The sequence below is a fragment of the Austrofundulus limnaeus genome, unplaced genomic scaffold (assembly GCF_001266775.1).
Source record: "Austrofundulus limnaeus strain Quisiro unplaced genomic scaffold, Austrofundulus_limnaeus-1.0 Scaffold0, whole genome shotgun sequence".
Lineage (NCBI taxonomy): Eukaryota > Metazoa > Chordata > Actinopteri > Cyprinodontiformes > Rivulidae > Austrofundulus > Austrofundulus limnaeus.
Genome location: NW_013952402.1, coordinates 369076 through 390934, shown reverse-complemented (window position 1 = coordinate 390934; position 21859 = coordinate 369076). Strand labels below are relative to the sequence as shown.

The 21859-nt window shown below is 38.2% G+C and overlaps 1 protein-coding gene across 1 annotated transcript in view; it reads left to right on the top strand.

Moving 5' to 3' along the window:
* LOC106513699 (cadherin-1) overlaps positions 1-17257 on the top strand; it is a gene marked incomplete at both ends in the record, with an annotated part of 24420 nt that extends 7163 nt beyond the window's left edge. Inside the window, 12 exon segments of the mRNA XM_014002696.1 lie at positions 2912-3084; positions 4508-4627; positions 5189-5275; positions 5484-5639; positions 7258-7402; positions 9042-9214; positions 9363-9470; positions 9686-9778; positions 10851-10925; positions 11597-11728; positions 13071-13206; positions 17240-17257. Coding sequence (XP_013858150.1) covers positions 2912-3084; positions 4508-4627; positions 5189-5275; positions 5484-5639; positions 7258-7402; positions 9042-9214; positions 9363-9470; positions 9686-9778; positions 10851-10925; positions 11597-11728; positions 13071-13206; positions 17240-17257 — 1416 coding nt within the window.
* Between the last annotated feature and the right edge of the window lie 4602 nt (positions 17258-21859).

Below are 21859 nucleotides of genomic sequence, written 5' to 3'. Positions count from 1 at the left end.
TTTCTTCTTATAAGTGTAAAAACAAAATCAAAGACAAAGAAAAAAACAATAGAAAAGTTTTTTTTCACCAGGGTTACCTCTACACGGTGATCTTGCCAACAAAACCTCTTTCAAACAGGAAAAGATGAGCACCATTTGTGCAGACAGTCAGGTTCCTGTCTTCTCAGGATCTGAGTGGCTAATAATAAATTAACATCTTTTCAATTTAGATAAAATCAAATATTTTGTCTTTGTTAGTCCTTTTGTCTTCATACTGATCCTCTTCATTCTTCTTCAATGGTCATATTTTGTTTTAAACCCCCTGTTCCAATTAGTTTGGGATTTTATCTCCATCTTCTGCTGCTTATCCAAATTCGGGTCGCATAGGCAACAGGTCCAGGAGAGAAACCCAGACATCCATCTCCTCAGCAACACTTTCCATCTCATCCTGGGGGACCTCAAAATGTTCCCAGGCCAGAGAGGATACATGGGATGTTGTGTAAAACATACGTAAAAACTGAAYATTGTGATTTGCAAATCATTTTCAACCAATATCCAACTAAATACACTATAAATCAAGACATTTATTGCTCAAACATTTACATTTTATTGTTTTTTTTGTTTGTTTTTTGCAAGTATTCACTCATTTGTAATTTGATTCCTGCAACGTGTTCAAAACAGGCTGAGACAGGGGCAACAAAAGACTGGGAAAGTTGAGGAATACTAAAAAAAAACACCTGTTTGGAACATTCTACAGGTTAATTGGAAACAGTTGAGTGTCACGGTTGGGTATGAAGGGAGCATCCTTGAAAGGCTCAGTCATTCGAATGCAAGGAAAGGGTGAAATTCACTACTTTGCGAACAACTGAGTGAGTAAATAGTTCAACAGTTTAAGAACGTTTCTCAAAGTACAAATGCAAGGAATTTAGAGATTTCATCATCTACAGTCCACAATATCATCAAAAGATTCAGAGAATCTGCAAATAAGCAGCAAGGCTGAAAACCAACAATGAATGCCTGTGACCTTTGATCCCTCAGGCATCACTGCATAAAAACAACATCATTCTGCCCATGATCTCAGTGAACACAGTTCATCTCTTTGTCTACAAGTGAATGTTAAAGCTCTATCAAGCAAAGCCAAAGACGTATCATCAACACCCAGAAACACTGCCAGCTTCTCTGAACATGAGCTCATCTGAGATGGACTGAACCAAAGTGGAAAATTTCAAAWTGTTTTTGGAAATCATAGACATCCTGTCCTATGGACCAAAGAGGAAAATGACTCTTCAGATTGTCATCAGCGCAAAGTTCAAAATCCAGCCTCTCTGATGGTATGGAGGTGTGTTAGTGCCCATAAAATGGATATCTGTCACATCTGTAAAGGCACCAATAATACTGAAAGGTACAGGCRGGTTTTGGAGCAACATATGCTGCCATCCAAGCCACATCTTTTTCAGGGACATCCTGCTGATTTCAGCAAGACAACGTCAAGCCACATTCTGCTCGTGTTAGTGTCACAGCCTATTGCAGTGTTTTTGAATATTTTTATTTAAGTTTGGCTTGTAGTGGGTTTGCTTATAGTGTGATTTTTGTGGGAGTTTTTTTTCCACATTTTACTGTGTTTAGGTTTGAGCATGTTTTTATTTTTATTTTTTCAGTTTAATCACTTAAATTATCATTGTCACCTGCTGTGAACTGCTCCTTCCCCCTGAACTTAATGACTGTTGGACTCTCATTGGGTGGGAAGATGAGTCCCGTGCCTTTGGATAAGGTGTGCATCAAGACAGAGGATACACCCCACTGCTCAGCTCCTCCACAGGCAGCCGGCCCATCTATTGACTCTGCAGTGATGAGTGTGATCTTTGGTTCTACRCTCACAATTGTCCTGCTAAAGACAATTACACGGGAGGATCAGACAAGCAGAYGCAGACTGCTCCAATTCTGGATTCACTGGCTTGGAAATCTAGCAGCTGATCTTCACTACAGGCAGATGGGACAAGTGCTTCCTGCTGGGGGTGTGTYGTGATCTTCTTCTGCTGGTGTGGGGACAAACCTTTAAATGGACAATGCATGATGGACTGAGCTGTAGGGATTGAGAACTGGGACTGTTTTTTTTAACTTGTGGTCTACAGTCTTCACTGAGATTGTTTGGAACAAAAGTTAACCTAAATTKGTGCAAAAAGCATCTTGAAGCTGCCACATTACAACAGCATGGCTTCATAGTAAGAGTGCAGGGAAAGGCTTGCCTGCAGTTCAGACCGTGGCACATTATGAAGTACAAAATCAGACAATGGAGACCCCGGACTGTTGAGCGACTTAAGTTGTACATCAAGCAAGAATGGGAAAGAATTCCACCTACAAAGCTAAAACTGTTTTGGAGGAAGTCTTTAGGGGCTAAATCTGGTCTCACACCTCATGCTGGGGTCTGAATATGAACTCTCTGAGTCAGAGACTTCAACAAGGGGAGCAAACCTGTTTTGTAGTAAAATTCCTGGGTTTTCCACTGGTTAGCTCTTATTGGTTCTTTTGGTAACAATACGCAGCTGATTCCTGTTTGGTCCCRGGGTAGTAAGTCTCCCTCCTCCAGGCTCATTCAACAAAATGCAAAGTTCTTCCTGTCAACCATCTTGTTGATACAGTAACAGATTTATCCTTTGGCTTTGCCCAAGAGAGTACCAGGGAGAACTGTTGATTGCTTTACTTCCCTTTTTATCTGCAATATTCTGTATATATTTCAACACAGACCTTTCACTGTTTTTGGTCAATGATGCTACACCACTCCTTACTTTAGGTAAAATGTTTTCTCTCACAACTTCCACTGAAGATTATAAATAAACATTGACAGAACATTCTCAGCACTTTTATCTCATTTTATCTTGGGATTTATGTTTGCTCAAAATATCCATTGACTRTAATTGTTGTTTCTCATCAGGTTTTGAGGTGATTAGGGTTGAAGCCTTGGATGCTGATGAGCCAGGTACTGAAAACTCAGATTTACGGTACCGTATACTGAGCCAGGAGCCTGAGTTTCCCAGTCGCTCTATGTTTGCCATCAACCCTGTAACTGGAGTCATCACAGTAAATGATGGAAGACTGCTCAAAGAGGTGAGGCCTGTTTTAATCTGTTTTATTTGGTCTGAAGTGATGAGTTTTAAACAAACTGTTTTCTCATCAAGTTTATGAAGAATTGTGTTACAAAGTAAAATAAAGCCTAAAACCTTATAATTTCACAGTTTGTCCAGAGTTGGCAGCATCTGCAGCAGGCCGCCCTCTMGTGGGTGGAGGAGGAGGGAGAAAAYTTAGCATTTCCTYAWATGTAAAATAAGGAAGGTTTGTGTAGTTTTTGGACAATCAGCTCCAAATGTATGCAAATAAGTTAAGTCAGCATGATGCTGGTGATTATGGTCAACCCCACAAAGCTGTCCGGAAATCTTTACTGCAAGTACTCAGTGACTTTTAGCTGATTTTAACTGGGCAATCGTGACAACCCTGCTACGATTTTTTAAACTGTATCTACTCAAACGATGTCTGTTTTTATTCATCGACTCATTTTTTCACACCTAAATTTCTTTTCAGGTCTACCAAATATTGTAAATACCTACAGAATTCTGTCTTATCCAGATGGTTCTGAACTGTCAACATCTATTTATTGTGACTATAGTTTGCTTTTGTTTTCCTTATTTTCTTTTTGATCAATGCAAATGCTTTGTCAGTTACTATGTGACGTGTGCTGATGACCACTTGACCAGGTCACCCTTGTAAAAGAGATCTCGATCTCAACGGGCTCTACCTGGTTAAATWAAGGTGATTGACGATGTCAAAAAGGAACAGAAACATAAATGGTCTTTGCAGGGTCTTGTGGAGGTCTTAAAGGGTGTTGATRAGAGGGTGTGGTGTCAGTGATGGGTGTTTTATTAGGGAATACAGACACATTTTTTCCAAAATTGGGTGGTGTTTACCCCCTTGGTTACTAGGATTTCTGCATATAGGGAGGGCACAGGGGCCCTGTGATGGACTTGCGACCTGTCCAGGGTGTACCCCGCCCCTCGCACTGTGACTGCTGGATATGGGCACCAGTGACCCACGCAACCCTGGAAAGGAAGAAGCGTGTACAGAAAATGGATGGATGGATGGATGGGAGGGCACAGGAGAGTATCTTTGAGACTCAGAAAATACCAAACCTATTTGGTGSKTACTAAAAGCGTGTAACCTCATCCTGATCATCTGAACTAAAGGAGGTTTTCCAAATCTGCTGMAGTTCTAAGAGGTCATGGTGAACACAGTGAGTTTATTATTTCATGATCATTTTAGCATGAATATTGAACCTATCACAGTKTTCTGGTGTCAGTCTGAACATGTGATCAACATTCAACTGATGGGGATGGGACTAATTTAATAATCAGGGAATAAAACACAAATGCAAGTCATTTTTAAAAAAAATTATTCGTAAAAATYTTGAAAGTGTTTACATTATTAATCATTTCTTGATGAGCCTCTTGTGACAGCAATAAACCCATGTCTCTCACAGAAACACCCACAGTGCACGCTGACAGTTGTGGCAGCAGATCTTCAGGGAGATGGACTGAGCGCAACCACAAAAGCTGTCATCACTGTAACCAGCAGCAGTGTTCCCACCACCTCTCCTTGTGTAAGTATATCATGAAAACTATGTATTTCATCTGTCCATATCATGAAGCATTTTGYTTTATAAATTTATGGGGGAAAAAACCCCATCAAACACTACAATAGAAAAATAATGTTACTTCTTGTCTTCACATTTTCCACACTTGTGTCAAAGACTGTTCAAACTCAATTTTAGATCGTTTCCCAGTACAGAATTACATCATATTCATACATCTAAATAAAGTATGGATGTATGAATGAATGCCAGAGTAATAAAAGAAAACCCACACATGCACAGGGAGAAAATCCAAACTCCATGCAGAAAAGCACCAGCCAAATATTAAACCTGCAACATTCTTACTGCAAGACTGTGTCAAAAATATGAAATCTAAAAAATCGTAATTCATAACCAACTATATATTATAATTAAGAGCTTCCAAATATCTAACCYTTTTTTAATTTTACATTAATCAGAAATACTCTGTAGATATCTCAAAAAACAAACCTCAGGCTATAAAGGGATGTAGTGTACAGGGTTATCTTTTTATGAGATGGTCTGTTTTGATAAATTGTCTGTGATCCACAGATTTCTGGCTCAAAGATCATCTTTGTTAATCCTGAATTTAGTGTTGCAGAGAATAACAGAGGGCCCTTTCCTATGAAGATAGCTCAAGTAAGTGAATTATATTTTAAGATAGAGAATTTGGTTTTGTCTATTTTTATAAACAAATTTCARTACTGTGTTAATAGTAGAAACTGAAGCTATTTGCAGTTATTTCCATCTTAGAAATTGATTTAGATTTACATACATCATGTCATGGCAGTTGTTTGGCATCATTGCTGTCAGGGAAATATATCTTACTTCTAGTGTGTTTTTTCAGATTCKCTCTGTTGAGGACACAGTGCAGAAGATCTTTTACAGCATCACAGGTCCAGGAGCTGATCAGCATCCTGTTGGACTTTTCACTGTGCACAGGGACTCTGGTACTCTGTACATCACACAATCACTGGACAGAGAGACACGAGACAAGTACATTGTAAGCGTGTTCTCTTCATGAACTCTAAATAAGAAAAATGTCTTAATATTCATAGTAGTTAATCCCTCATACACGAGGGTGGGGTTTACCCATTAATGGTAGGTGAAACTTCAGTATGCAGCAGAACAATTAATATTATCCTTTACCTTTTAAGTGTGTTTATTTTGCTGCATTGAAACATAAATTTTAAACTTACCAATGATTTGAAATCAGACACCCCCCCCCCCCCCCAAAAAAAAAAAAACAGGGAGGGGGGGTATTTTTTTGGGCTGGGGCGCATCATTGGCAGGCCAGATGGAAGTCACCATATGAATAGCCCTGTTCTATGTAGTATTTTGTGCATAGAAACAGCGTTTAACATGTCCGCTTATAAACATTAAAGTACTGCGTGTACAACTGACTAAAAATGAAATAAATAATACAGAAATACTATTAACAGTAAAAGTAAGAGTTTTATGCACTGTTGAGTTGTGGAGAGTATTTGCCGTCACGAATTCTGAATTCTTCCATGTTCCAACATGGATTTCTCACTGGAGGTCCGTTCCAGGTTAAATTTACAACTTGTAAATGGGAAATTCCCATTTCCCAKTACAAGTGGGCTGTAGCAAAAGTAGCTGACTAAAATGCAACTAAATGCAGATTTGCTGGCTGCTGGCTACATTTGAAACCTGTGCAGCTYCACCTAGTGGTGAGATGTTGTTGCAGGTAAAATAATCAACATACATTAAAGAATATGTATTTATGTCAATGCTGGCTTTGAACAGCTTATTTTGAGACATTAATTCAGTGCTTTTTAACTAAATTACTCAGAGGACCACAGTTGCCTAAAGCCAACATCTCAGGAGTCGGACAAGTATTAYTATTTCACCTTTTAAATYAGTCAATTTTCTTCCTCGGAATTATAAGTTATAAGTTTAAAAATGGTTTAAAATATATTTTAGATTAAATAATTTTTATAAAGGACTTATTTGTGGGAGGGCAGGGCGGGAGGCTGCCCACAATGAGTTTGACACATGTGGCATAGAATAACCATGCATACGTTGGTGGTGCTGAGACTGCTTGATCAGTACAACTAGTCAGTCAAAAGTTCACTCAATGCCCAGTTGTCCCGTTAACTTTCACCTGTTCCCAGTTGTTGTTATGCCAGGTGTTTCCAAACCATTCATCAGACCCTGGCCATATAATCACTGTTTTCTTTATATCACCAGTAGAACATTGTTGAGCTAGGGAGGGATGCTGGTTCGAGAGAGGAGAGGCCATCATTAAACAGGTGGAKGTCTATGTGTCCAAWTGTCCCCCTCTTACAATGCTGYTATTGTGAGAATCTCAGTCCTCTGTGAACAACAAACTATCATCAGATCGCTAACGATCGGTTGTTAGGCTGATGGTCCTCTTTTGCRTATGAACAAAAAGTTTTGGGTGTCACAGACAAACTGGTTGATTCACTATGCAAAGATGCTGCTTGTGTGCCTGCAACTTTTCAGACTGAAGAGGTCTTATGCATAAAAGACTAGTAAATGTTTCTACAAAGACGAACCTGTCCAGAGGACCTGACTCGACCTTGTTAGATTTTGTGGGAGACAATTTGTAAAATAAAACCATGTTTGTCTTTGTGCAGGTGAAGGCACATGCTGTGGCAGAAGGTGAAGGAAACGTAGATGAGCATTTAGATTTCGTAATCAAAGTAATTGACCAGAATGACAACAAACCTGTTTTTAATAAAAACGTCTACATGGGAGAAGTTGCCGAAACATCACAAAAAGGTATTACCAGAGCAATTTCCGTTTTTATGTTTGTAATGTAAAAATGCAACTGATTTTCCAACTTTAAGAGTACATTTTGTCTCAGTTTTCAAGGCTGTACTGAACATTYCTACGTTGCCTAAACAAATTCAGTGTGTGGATTTTTGTTTTAATTTTACCAACTTTCCACATAAGTGAAGGAAATTTTGTGACTGATAACTAAATTTTAGATACAGTCTTATATTTTACACTTTGTGTACTGTATTTATCAAGAAAACTACCTTGTTAAACAAGAACCCTTCCTTGTAAACATTTGATAATGATCTTGTTATAACGTGTTGTAATTTTATAGTATGTCATGACTTCCACAGACRTTTGATTGCCTTGATGAAATATAGCACAATGGAGAAAATGACCCATGGGATTCATTGTTACAAAGATTTGTTATGAAAGCAAAAAAAGAACCAAGCGTGTTTTTGGGTTTGTACTCAGACCTGGTCCAGCATCACACAGCACTACAGCTGGAAGCACTCTGGATCTGTATTAGATGCTTTTATTTAAAAACAGTTGTCAAAATATAAATTATCCCATATAAATTACTTAAGAACAAAAATGTCAAAATCTATTGCAGTACTGTATAAAGTTAAGGACTTATTTAATTATAAAGCACTATAATGCAATAATTGTTCCACATTTGATTTATTGTATAAAAGTCTGGGGAAATGCATGTAAAACAATTACTAATCCTATTTTTATTTACAAAAAAGGGCCATAAGAGTTATCACAAGAAAGCATTACTATCACCCATCTAATATATTGTTTCATCAATTAAAATTATTAAAAATTTATTAGTTGGTTGAATATCATATTCTGCAAGTTATGTTTAAAGTTCATAAAAATGTGTTACCTTCAAACATCCAATCAAACTTTGTTAGGAGAGAAAGTGCTATAATTTGAAGGGACTACAAATGTTTGTTAAACCGAAAATCGGAACAAATTTGAAGGACAGATGCACCTCAGAAAAAATTATGACTATGGATTAATGATTATAAAAGCATTAGATCAATTAATTTCTTTAAAAAAAATGATCAAAACAAAATCGTTACAGAAATATGAAATTGTTTAATTTGCATGAGTTACTGTTTGAGGAGTTAATTTTTTTGTTTTGTTTTATTATTGTTTGAAATTAATATATTTTTTTGTAAATAGGAGCAGACATAAGATCTTTTTCTTCTTCTGCTGCCTTTCATTTTATTTGATTTGTATTGTTTTGTTGAATGTAATGTTTTTTGTTTTGTTTTTTAAAATGAAATTAATAAATACTAAATACAAAAAAATTGCAACATGTTATAATGAGATGGTTATCTCGTTTTTAAGATGTTTCTTGTTATGAAAATGTTTACACAGCTCAAACATGAATTTGATGCCATGTGACAGCTCCATACATCTGCAACTTTTTTTTTCAACTTTGACTAAACTAGACACTTCCAACCGTGAATATTGTAATTTGTTTCATGAAATAAGCTAACTTTTTGTAAATATCTTGTGTGATCTCCTCGTGTAGAGCAGCTGCCCCTCCTCACAGAGAGTAGTTAGCTGAGGTGGGGCGAACCAGATCAGGACCACTCTTTATTTTTACTTATGAAGTTCATTTCTTTAGGTATGGAGGTGATTCAGGTTGAGGCTTCTGATGCTGATGAGACAAGTACCGACAACTCAGACATCCGGTACCGCATCCTGAGCCAGGATCCTCAGGAACCTGATCCATTCATGTTTGCTATYGACCCRATAACTGGAGTCATCACAGTCAACACTGACAGACTGAACAGAGAGGTGAAACTACTAAAAACCATCCCCTACCTGCCTAAACAAATATATTCAGAGCCTTAGACAATGTTCTGYAGTCTAAAACCAACAGAGGTGTAAAACTACATATACTGATGTGTTCTTGTTAAATCATCTTCATCCTGTCCTCCAACAGAAACACTCTCTGTACATTCTGGTGGTAGAAGCAGCAGACATGGGCGGAGAAGGTTTAAGTAGTCAAACCAGGGTCGTTCTCACAGTGACGGCAAACAGCCAGCCCTCTGTACGTACAGCACAAACTGTTTAAATAATAAAAAGTTCAACATTTTCTCCATAMACCCTGCTCTATGACTGACGTTACAGCTGAGAAGGTGTCAGTTTTATAGAACATCACCTCAGTAATGACCTGACTATCACTTAAACATATCAAAGACCTGACTCAGCATCATCTATTTTGATTGGAACAACTTCAGCTGATAAATTTTGTGTTTGTTCAAGGCTGGTGGAGGCCAAAGGACCAGAAGAGATGTCCAGCCTGATCCCATAAGGATCCCCACTCCTTGGAGGGAAAGGCCAAGAGCTGCCAGGAAAGTAAGTCAAGTAAAAGAAATGTGAAACTTAGAACCACATTTTAAACTGGTTTGTTRTATTTTCTGACTTATGTTCAGACAGCGTGTAGCTCAAGCTCATGTTGAAGCTTGACTTTATGATCTCTGTAGCGTTAGCTCCAGACCCACAATGGTAGGAGGATTTATAGAACAGTGTTTGCATCGACACAGATTTTCACATGGCTGTCATTTAAACTGATAATATTAATAAACTTAAATTTGTGAAGAAATGTTGAAAGGCGTCAGAGCTCCTTCTCAAAATTTAAATATCCATTTTTTCCCCACACCGCCAATTAATAATTTGGGATTCATTTTTCTAAGATTCTAAGCTGTATAAAAAGTCTCACTGGTGTTACCGTGTAACTTTTTTGGTGCCTCTTAGTAGCATCAGGTTCTTCAAAGGCTTCAAGACTTCATCCACCCATTTCTAGTGGATGTAAGCAGGCAGGTATAGTTTCAATAATTTTTCAATAAAGTTAAACAAAAACCAAAATGGACAAATGTAACAAACAAGGACACACATATGGTGTAGGATCTGATAAAGTGGGAGAAAATAACTAGTTTACAGTGCGTTTGCTGGCRGGGGTGATCAGTAAGTGAGAACAGGTATATTAATACCTGATGAAACGCATTTGAGGTGCTGAGCAACCAGAAGAGTTGAAGGATAAAATCAGCAAGAAGTGTGAAAAAAATGAACTAGAAACATTATTTAAGTACAGATACAGTATCAGTCCAGAAACCAGCACAAATTACAAAAATAATGAAAAACAACAGAGAGAGAAAGAAAACAAAAAATGAGTGGGTTTTGATATATAAGCGAAAACCAACTGATCAACAAGATCTCGTTTCAACAAAAGTTGCAATACTGGTTTACCCTGCTACCAAAAGTCAAACCCWTTTTTTTTTGATTGAGCTACATATTTTGATGTTTTAAGTTGAGAGAAAGGCATGCACTTCCAAAGTCGTGTTGAAAATAGGTCACATAGTAAAGARAGTTACAGTAATCAGCAATTTACTGACCGTGATTTCTTTGGCTGCCCTTAATTGATCCACAGATGAGGAGCAACTGGTTTCCTCCACTGGGTGTTGTTGAGAATCATAAAGGACCCTTTCCTCGATGGATTACAAAAGTAAGAATATTTACATTCTCCTGTGACAGAAAGTGTCATAACTTCTCCTACACTGTACATTTTCTTTGCTTAAAGTGTGTTTAGATTGAGATTACAGATATTTACAATACCCTTAAAGCTATAATTATTGTTTTATACTCAAACAAAAATAATGTTTCTTAGGACAAACTCCTTTTTAGAAAAGGGTGTAATCACAATCAAATCAAAAGATAAGACAAGTCATCACAATTTAATACTGTAAGGTTCGGCAGAATGACCCAGAGTGCAGGCAGGATCCAAAGTACAAAATAAAGAGTTTATTTAGCTGACACTGCAGCAGAACTTACTGAAACACTAGGAACACGCAGGACACCTCACTGGCCGAGGGAAACAGCACAATTAACCGACAAACACTGAAGACAGGACACAGAATATAAAGGCAAACTAATTAGGGCAACAAGACACACCTGGAGCAGACACAGGTGTGAGAGGGCAGGGCAGAGAAACACAGGGGAACACTGAAAACTCTAGAAAACTAAGGAAAATAAACACAAACCATGACAAATACCAGAATTTGTAATGTGGTTTCCAAAAAATGTTTCTACAAACATTAATTCAAAGTGTGTTGGTGTTATATTACAAATATTGTTGGTATCACTGTGGTTTGAGTCCTGTTGTGATTTATTTAACAGTGGACTTGCAAGTGCCAGGTCAACATCAGTGGTCCAGGAGTTGATCAACCTCCTGTTGGCCTTTTCATGATGGATAAAAATGTTCTCTACGTCACACAGCCACTCGACAGAGAGGAAAGAGAAGATTACATGGTAAGTAGGTCTCCACTGGGAGAAATAAACAAACAAAATAGTAATCAAATAGAAGGTATCCATGATGCAGTTTTCATGATGGATGACAAAAATTTGAGCCATCTGATCTGTCATATCATGCCAGTAATGAGATTCAGAACACAATTAAAGTTAATACAATACTTTTCAATAAATCATGTTAAAGTGGGCCTATTATGCAAAACTTTTTTCATGTTTTTAAACTTATTTTTGGGTCTCTACTGCTTAGAGAAGCAGTCCAAACACCAAAATAAATAAATAAAATAAAATAAAAAATAAATAAAAAATAAAAAATGCACCCAGCCGTTTTTTTAAGCTGTAATTACATGTATTTTTAGGTATCTGGAAACATGGTATTTCTCAAAGCACRTTATTCTGACGTCACAATAACAGTCATCTAGCAACCTGCACTAAAGCCCTTTATAATGTCATTTGACCAATGAATAGAATGATTAAGAAGAAATACAGGGTTTCTAAAAATGATGACAGGAGATTATAATTTAGTAACCTGGGCCCGTATTTATAAAACTTCTTAGAGTGGATTTTTAGATTTAAGTGCTGAAAATTTCTAAGATTTGCTCCTACTCTCAGACTTAAGTGTAAGTGCCAGTTATCAAAATTCTTAAGTCTAAGAATCACTCTTCATTTTAGAAGGGTTCACAGAAAGACTTTACTAGCAACTGCCTTAATTATTGATGCAATGCCGAATCAGTAGATAGTCAATTCAAACATTCTTCAACCAATAATACATGTCCAGCGCAGGGTGTGAAACTACATTTATGAGTATTTACATACATACAGTATAGTTCATGTGTTTATAAAGCATGAATAAACAATGAGTATGTTGATTTAGTAATTATCTTTTATGGGTAAAGCACTGATGTGTTAACTTATAGCTTAAGAGTTAATAATTGTTAATGATGTTTTTAAGGTTAACTAACCATTTATTAACAAATAAGTAAAGCTATTGGTATCTTATTTTTATTTTATTTTATTTTATAGCCTTGTATTTTATTCTATTTTTAATTACTATTATTATTTTTAATTCTATTATTATTGCTACTGTTGATGTCACATAGCAATATATTGTTTTGTGGATTGATGTATCTGCTGCTGCTGTTACACCTGAATTTCCCCTCTGTGGGAAGATAAAGACTGTTTCTGTTCTATTCTATTCTATTCTATTCTATTCTATTCTATTCTATTCTATTCTATTCTATTCTATTCTATTCTATTCTAAAAAGTGTAGTTATAAAGTGATACAAAAGAAATACGTCCGCATGCAGTATTCTTGTGTATTGTTATATTAATACTTTCTTTTCAGTTGCAGGTAAGTATTATGGAAGAAGGTTCTTCATACACTGTACCTACGTACATCGAAGTAATAGACATGAATGACAACAAGCCAGTTTTCAGTCAACACACCTTCTTAAGATACGTCGCTGAGGCCTCACCAAAAGGTTTGCTTTAACTTCCAAAGATTTACATATTAGACAAAGGACATATTTACTATTAACCATGATAGAGTCAAGGTGAAAATCAACTTTAGGTTTTCAGGTTTAAAATGCTGATACACTAGTTACCTGGATGATAAGAAATTATCYTGTTGAGTTGAGATTTAATGTTTTCTACATGTCATTCAGAATGTTAATTACAATCAGATATCCCAGTGTGGTTAGTAAACAAGTCTCTTGCATACCTTAAAGAATGTCTTAACCAGGGTTCCGTGCATCCGTCCATTTTCTGCCGCTCATCCGGGGTCGGGTCGCGGAGGTAGCAGCCTAAGCAGAGAGACCCAGACTTCCCTCTCTCCAGCCACTTGGGCCAGCTCCATCCATCCATCCATCCATCCATCCATCCATCCATTTTCTATACACGCTTCTTCCTTTTCAGGGTTGCGTGGGTCACTGGTGCCCATATCCAGCAGTCACAGTGCGAGGGGCAKGGTACACCCTGGACAGGTCGCAAGTCCATCACAGGGCTTGTGGGCCAGCTCGTCCAGGGGAATCCCAAGGTGTCCACAGGCCACCTGAGAAACATAGTCCCTCCAGTGTGTCCTGGGTCTTCCTCTGGGCCTCCTCCCAGTCGGACATGCCTGTAAAACCTCATCAGGGAGGTGTCCAGGAGGCATCCTAACCAGATGTCTGAGCCACCTCAACTGGCTCCTCTCTATGTGGAGGAGCAGCGGCTCTACTCTGAGTCCCACCCGAATGACTGAGCTTCTCACCCTATCTCTAAAGGAGAGCCCAAACACCCTGAGGAGTAAACTCATTTCGGCTGCTTGTATCTGTGATCTCGTTCTTTCGGTCACTACCCAAAGCTCGTGACCATAGATGAGGGTAGGAACGTAGACTGACCGGTAAATCGAGAGCTTCGCTTTCTGGCTCAGCTCCCACCTCACCACGACAGACCGRTACAKTGCTCGCGTCACTGCAGGTGCAGCACCAATCCGCCTATCGATCTCCCGCTCCATTCTTCCCTCATTTGTGAACATGAGCCAGAGATGCTTAAACTCCTCCACTTGGGACAGGACCTCCTCGCCGACCCGGAAAAGGCAACCTACCTGTTTCCGGCTCAAGACCATGGTCTTGGATTTGGAGGCACTGATCCTCATCCTGGCCGCTTCATACTCGGCTGCGAACTGCTCCAGTTATAGCTGGAGGTCATGATCTGATGAAGCCAATAGGACCACATCACCCGCAAAAAGCAGAGATGTGATCCTAACGTCACCAAAATAGATCCCCTCCACACCTTGGCTGCTCTTAGAAATTCTATCCATAAAAGTTATAAACAGAATAGGTGACAAAGGGCAACCTTGGTGGAGTTCAACTCTCACCGGAAACGAGTCCGACTTACTACTGGCAATGTGGTCCAAGCTCTGGCACCGGTCGTACAGAGACCTAACAGCCCGTATCAAAGGGCCTGGTACCCCATACTCCTGGAGAACCCCMCACAGGAGTCCCCGAGGGACACGGTCGAACGCCTTCTCCAAGTCCACAAAACACAAATAGACTGGTTGGGTGAATTCCCATGCACCCTCCAGGACCCTGCTGAGGGTGAAGAGCTGGTCCGCGCTTCCACAACCAGGAGGAAAATCACACWACTCTTCCTGAATCCAAGATTCGACTATCCGACGGACCCTCCTCTCCAGAACCCCTGAATAGACCTTACCAGGGAGGCTTAGAAGTGTGATCCCCATAGTTGGAACACACTCTGCGGTCACCCTTTTTAAACAGGGGGACCACCACCCCTGTCTGCCCATCCAGAGGAACTGCCCCTGTGATATTGTAGAGTCGCGTCAACCAACGCAACGCCACAACATGCAGAGCCTTATGAAACTCCGGGTGAATTTCATCCACCCCTGGTGCTTCGCCACCGAGGAGCTTTTTAACCACCTCAGTGACCTCAGCACTTGAGATTGGAGAGTCCAACCCAGGGTTCTCAGGCTCTGCTTCCTCGTGGGAAGACGTGTCGGTAGGATTGAGGAGGTCTTCGAAGTATTCTGCCCACCAACCCACAACATCCCGAGTTGAGGTCAGCAGCGCACCATCCCCACCATAAACAATGTTGGTGGTGAACAGCTTTTCTCCCCTGAGACGCAGGATGGTGGACCAGAATCGCCTCAAAGCCATGCAGGTCTTTTTCCATGGCCTCTTCGAACTCCTCCCAGGGGTAACCAGGGTTCACAAACAAAATCTGCAACTGGGGCAGAACTTTTCCAAGCTTACAGAAAAAGTCTTTGATTGGCCATAGTTTTGGAAGCTTTGAATCTTTCACATTCTGTTGTCACACATCAACAGCTCTTTTTTATACTCAGCTTTTCAAACAGAATATTAACTTTTTTGAGTCTTCTCTTTTTTATTGTGAATTTTTGTTTATGGTGTGGATGTCTGAGAAATTGGGAACAAAAGTGATGTGTTGTTAGGTCTGAATAAATCTCCCACTGTTGTCAGTTATCCTGGGGCCAGAGGGCCTGTTGACATGACTAAAAGTTAATGTCACAGTGTTTTGGTTTAAAATCACCAGGATGAATTCTCCCCAAAATAATTATATTCTCCCAAAACAACCCTAAATGACTAAAAACTTAGAAGAGAGTGGGACCCTAAACAAGACACCAAACCCAAAGTGAGGATAAGGCAACAAATCAAGACATTGACTCAACACACTGACCAGACCACGAAACAAAAAGGTTCCAAACTAAAATAATTTGAGGTATCAGCTTGAAAAAGGTTTTAAAAAATGGACTGTTCAAAATTGTCTCCTATTGAGTGGTAGTTGTTTGGAATATTTTGGTGCTTCTGGACCAGATAGGTCTGTTTGAAAAGCTGGACTTCAACAAAGATGGAGGACCTGAGCAGAATCTACATATTCCCTTTTTGCTTCGGTGAATGGCGTTCAGCCTTCAAATCTACTTCCTCTCCCAGAATCTTTAGCAGTAGCAAAGCTGTCTTTCTGCCCCTGAAGTCAGTCACCATCTCTCTGGTCAAAGAGGTGTTCAACAATAGGTTGCCTTCAGGCCCAGGTTGTCGTTGCAAAAGAGATCTGTGATCTCAATGGGATTTTATTGGTAAAATAAAATAAAATAAAAATGAAATGAAATGAAATGTTCAGCTGCAGTTGATCCACTAAGTTGTCCATGACTGTCCTGTTCCCCCCCTCTTGTTCTTCACTTATACATCCAGCATCTCCTGAATTATCAAAAACTTGCTGCAGGGGGGTGTAACTCAGAGTTATACTGTAAAATYTATAAAAAGCTTTGCACTCTGTTTTCAGTAACATTATCTTTAAAACATAAAACATGCAAGATGAGACACCTGATGATGTGTTAGATTTTTTTTATTTTGAGACTGTTATAGCTTAAGTTTGTTGTACATTTGAAGTTATTTCCTTTTTTTAACTCAATGCTTTTTCCACTCTGCASCCTTTTTATTCTGAACTTGATGCACTTGTTTTTTTCCTTTAATTATTGTACATATTTTTTTATTGAGTGAAATTAATGAATAAAAGAAAAAAATGCAAACCTATCAAAAGTTTAAAATCCCTTACAGAGCATTGCATGGCCAGCGTCCCACTTACACAGCATCAATTTACACATACGTACCTTCACCCACACTTAGATCCATAGTTCCAATCAACTACTTGTTTCTCGATCCCGACTAAAATGGCGCATTTCAGATTGTAACTCCTAAATTTTGGAACACATTACCGTAATCTCTAAGAGCTGCAGATTCAGTGGAGATTTTTAAGAAGCAGCTTAAAACTTACAGGTTTTTAACATGTTTGTATGAGTTTTCATGTTGTCTTATTGATGTTTTTATCATTTGTAAATGTATTTTTACATGCTTTTTTGTGGTTTATTGTGAAGCTTTATTGTGAAGCACATTGTGGCTACTTGGCTGAGAAACATGCTATACAMATAAAGYTACTTCCTTACTATCAAAACTTGAAGAAGTCTCTGCTTGTAATGTCTACTTCTGTTTTTCATTTCTTCAGGTTTTGAGGTGATAAGGGAGGTGACAAGCAGAGGTGACAAGCAGAAGTAATTCTCACTATCAGCTCTGTAAGTACAACACAGTCCAGATACAAAGTTTTATCAAGTTTATTACATGCTGTATTGTAAATAAATTTGTTTCTTTTTAAAATGAAAATTAAAAACAACAATAAACTTCAGTGAATTATAGTCAGTCAATGGTGAAGATGAGTTTCCTGCACTGAGGGTTGATGTGTTTGAGACCTCTCATCCTGCTGAGTGGGGGCTATAATCAGGCAGGTGAGGGAATACTTTGAGGGGAGAGCCAAGGCCTCCAAAACTGGAGCAGGATGCGGAAAACAAAAACAGGAAAAAAAAGTGTGAATAACATTAGGAATTTGTCCCAGAGAACGAGAATGAAGCAAACTGATGGAGCATGTTGGCAGAAAGCCCAGTGTTTGCAATTACCAACTTTGTTTTAGAAGAGTTAATCTTACAAAAAAAAAAAAAAAAAAAMAAAAAAAAAAACAGATGACTTAATATGAACTAGTTTGTTTTAGGACTGGGAAATTAGCTTTTTAAAGGGGTTAACTATGAACAAAATCAGGTTTAATTTGTGAGAATTCAACTTTTAGCAAGTTTATGTGAAGGGTGAATTTGCTCCACACTGCCTTTAGGGTTCTGTTAGGTGGTTTGGATATCTGGAAAGGATGTTGTTGGAAGTGTGTTGGAGAAAATACAGTATGTCTCACAGCTGCCCTAAGATCCCCTCTGTGAACAGCCAGAACTAGAACAAAGAAGAAATCATTATTATCAATGTGTTACATTTTGGCCAAAGTTTAATACCAAGGGTTATTAAGTAAGAAAATGTTGAATAATTGTTTCTGAATGACAGTCCAGTAAAGTCAAAGCTGTAGAACTTGAATCATAACCTAACTGCAGACTGAGATGTTAATGTTTTCTGATCAGTTAAATTTTRATGCTTTTTTTTTTAAATGATGGGACCAGAATGAGACTCAGTCCACCACTTCGCTGCCCACTCCAGAACTGGAGCAGTCCACAGCTTCTGACAAGACCCCCGAACACAAAGACATGTAAGGAAAACTGATGAAAAAAGAAATACTGTCCACAAAGAAGGAATAATCAATTTGTGTTCTGAGATTTTATTTTAAGAAACAAGAAAAATCATCTGATTCCAAACAGATCTAAAAATTTGTAAAAACGACTTTAGTTTAGTTTCATTATTTATGAGACCAAAGTAGAGATGTTTACCCAACATGCACTGGGTGRGTTTTGGAGAGAATTAAACACAACATATCAGCACAAACACCTTAAACTAGCTGTCGGCACAATGCTGGAGGTTGATGATCTGGGCTTGTATTGCAGCCTCAGGACCACAGGACCTCGGCTCGTTAGAGCCTCTGAGTCAACCAAAGTATTCCAGAGTTTCTGAAATTAAATATGAAATAATGTGACAGCTGACTCGTGCTGTGATGAAACGAGACAATAATCTCAAACACAGCAGCTTATCTAAAACAACAGAAAAAGAATCAAGTTGTTGAAATGGTCCRAAAAACTCAACCTGATTAAAATGTTGTTGTGAACTTTGAGAGCTGTGCACAAAATATCTACAACCTTCAAAAAGCTAAATCATGAGCTAAAACAAGCTGCTGAATGATTGTTTTTGATAAGTGTAAGATGAATAAAACGTGACAGTCAAACATAAACCAAAAATCAGCTKATCAATTTGAAGTAGCCAAGAATGCTCCTCTGTACATGATTTTTGAGTGTACAATATTGTCTAAGSGTTGTTATATGTTTATTTAAGTTTAGTGACAAGTACAGTATCAGTGGCGAGGCAGACCCAAAATACAGGCAGACGAGCAGGCTCAAGAATAAAAAAAAGTTAACAAATCAAACACCGCCGTGGCAGCAAAAAGGCAAACATCACTTGAGCTAAGGAGAAGATGGACAACACCAGACAATGAACGGACGAGGAAGGGAACCAGTAATAAAGTGACAGKGTTGAGTGAAAAGTGGAAACAGCTGAGTGATTACAGAGTGCAAACAGGTGAGAGAGAATAATCTACAAGGTACTGATAAACTGAGGASTGAGATGAAAGTGTGACACAGAAGGAACACCAGAGAGGGACACAGCACAAGACACAAAACACAAGATCCTCACATTTAGCTATTATTCYTAGTGTTAAATRAAATGCATACTGACCAAAAAGGTGWATATCAGCAGAAAAACTCATTGGTTGACCTCTCGTTAAATCCAAAATATTGTGTATTGTTACAAAAATAGTATTACTTACCTTCTCATACATAAAACTTTCTGAAAACTAAAATATATACAGTTTTATTAGATTTGTAACATATCTTAAAACTAAAACCTTAATGTTACATGGCAAGAGAAATGTAAAATAAACCAAATTTAAAATGTAAGTTCTTACTACAGTCATGAACAAATGCTTTGTGATTTATTTTTATCTCAGCAGTACTGTTCCTGTGATTGTCCTTATRGTGATGTCACAATGTTTTCTCTGTCAACCCCAAATCTAACAGAACCAGGAACCCTTCAGGCAGGTTGAAGATGGTTCTGACGGAGACAAAAACCAACAACGGAGTGTTCCTGTCAAAGAGCAGTAAATACAAAGCACTGATGGTATGATCACACCCGAACTGTTCAGCTGCCTGTTGTGTTGTGACTGACCTGATGATGTCCTGGTTTTTTGTCTCACCAGCTGATGTTCTATCTACTGCTGCTGAAACCCTGATCCTTCGGCTGGAGGATACATAAAACATCCAACAGCAGCTGCATGTTTCTGCTGAGGAGACATGAGGTGGAAGCTTGTGTGTGTGTTTGTTTTAAACATTTATATGTGATAATGTTTCATGTCTGATGAAAGTGTTGTTTTTGGTCTTTCTGGGTTTCTTAGTGGGTTTTCATTAGTCCGACCAGAGTGTGGGAGTTGCTGTTAGAGGTGTAAGATGATGATCCACAGTCAAATAAACCATTTTTTTTTGTTTCTTACATGTTGTATAAAAACAATGCTGTTGTGTGTTAAATGAAAATATTAAACTTTTATGTGGACATATTAGACAATTTTAAGATAACTAAACATAAAATTTAGACTGGTATAAAAAGTCAAAGCAAATMTTATTTTATCAAGTAAGATCAGTTGAAAATCCAAGAACAATATATCATTTAACCTTCAGCTGATAAAACAGCTGAACAATATTTGCTTTAAAGCTCACTCCACGTTGCACCACATCACTGATTAGTTAATATTTTCAAATTCAGGTTGAGTTTAATTGACTATTTAAATCTTTTTTTTCCTCTGTCAGATACACAAGACAGAAAAGTTAAGAAAAATATTGCTTAAAAGGGTTTTCACAGAGTAAACAGGAAGTTTTAAAGAAATTTGGATCAGTAAGAAAATATAATTAAGACACTGCAGCACTGTTTTTCTTCTTCTTTCAATTATTGTTATTCATTTTCTTTCAGTGTTTTGTAAAACCCTGACAGAGCAGCACAGCTCCAACATGTTTAAAATGATTTCGTATTTTATGAATCATTGAACAGATTTTAGTGACACTTTCAGTAAATAATCACTAGTTTGATGTTTATAACCGATTAATAGATTTTTTCTTCTTTCTGCACCCTTTTCATTCAGTAATTGATTTTTTTCTTTTTTAGATGGATTTTGTTGTTTTTAAAAATAAAAGAAATAAAGAAACAAATCTTTGGATTTAGCCCAACATRGGATGGCTGCTACAGCTAACTAACCGTAGCCTTCACAAAATGAGTTCACCTCTGTGGATTTTACAAATTTTGACCAAAGATTTGGCGTGGAGGCGTCATGATCTGTGTTTTTTGCTTTAGTTTTCTAGTGTTTTGTGTTCCCTTGTGTGTCTCTACCCTGCTGTCATTCCTCTAGCCCCACCCTTGCTCACCTGTTTCCTCTTGTGTCTCCCCCATATTTCTTGTTGTCCTTAATTAGTTTGCTTTATATTCTGTGTCCTGTGTTCAGTCTATGTCCGATCAACGTTTTGTGCTGTGCTGTGTTCCATGTGCCTCCTGAAGTTTTGCTTCAACAACAGCCCTCTTTTGGTTAAAACCTTTTGTTACATTTTTGGATTTTGCCTGCGCCCTGGGTTTCTCCCTGCCTGCACCTCACAGGAGGTAGCCATTCCCAACACATCCTCTGAGCTTTAAAAGACCCAGAGATTACTGAAACTGGTCAAGTTTGTCATAATATTTTAGGATGTTTTTATTTTAGCCTTCTTACATAAACTAGTGAAATGAATTCTACACCCTGATTTGTTTTAGCGCATACAGAATCAAGTTGTTTCTTGTTTTAATTCTGTGTAATTATGTATTTGGCAATAGTTGCAATGCAGCCTGTTGCTGATCTGTCTGAATCTACATGTTTTGCTGTCTGTTACATGTTTTCAACTTAAGAAGATGGGAAATAAAAATAATAATTTGTGGGTCTCTGGCAGCCCCACATCATGTGTCTTTGCCATGTTTGTTTTTAAAGGCACAGTATGTAGGATTTGTTGTTTTCAGCAACATCTAGTGGTTGAGTGGTTGAATCATCCTCCCTGGTCCTCCCCCCCCCCCCCCCCCCCCCCCC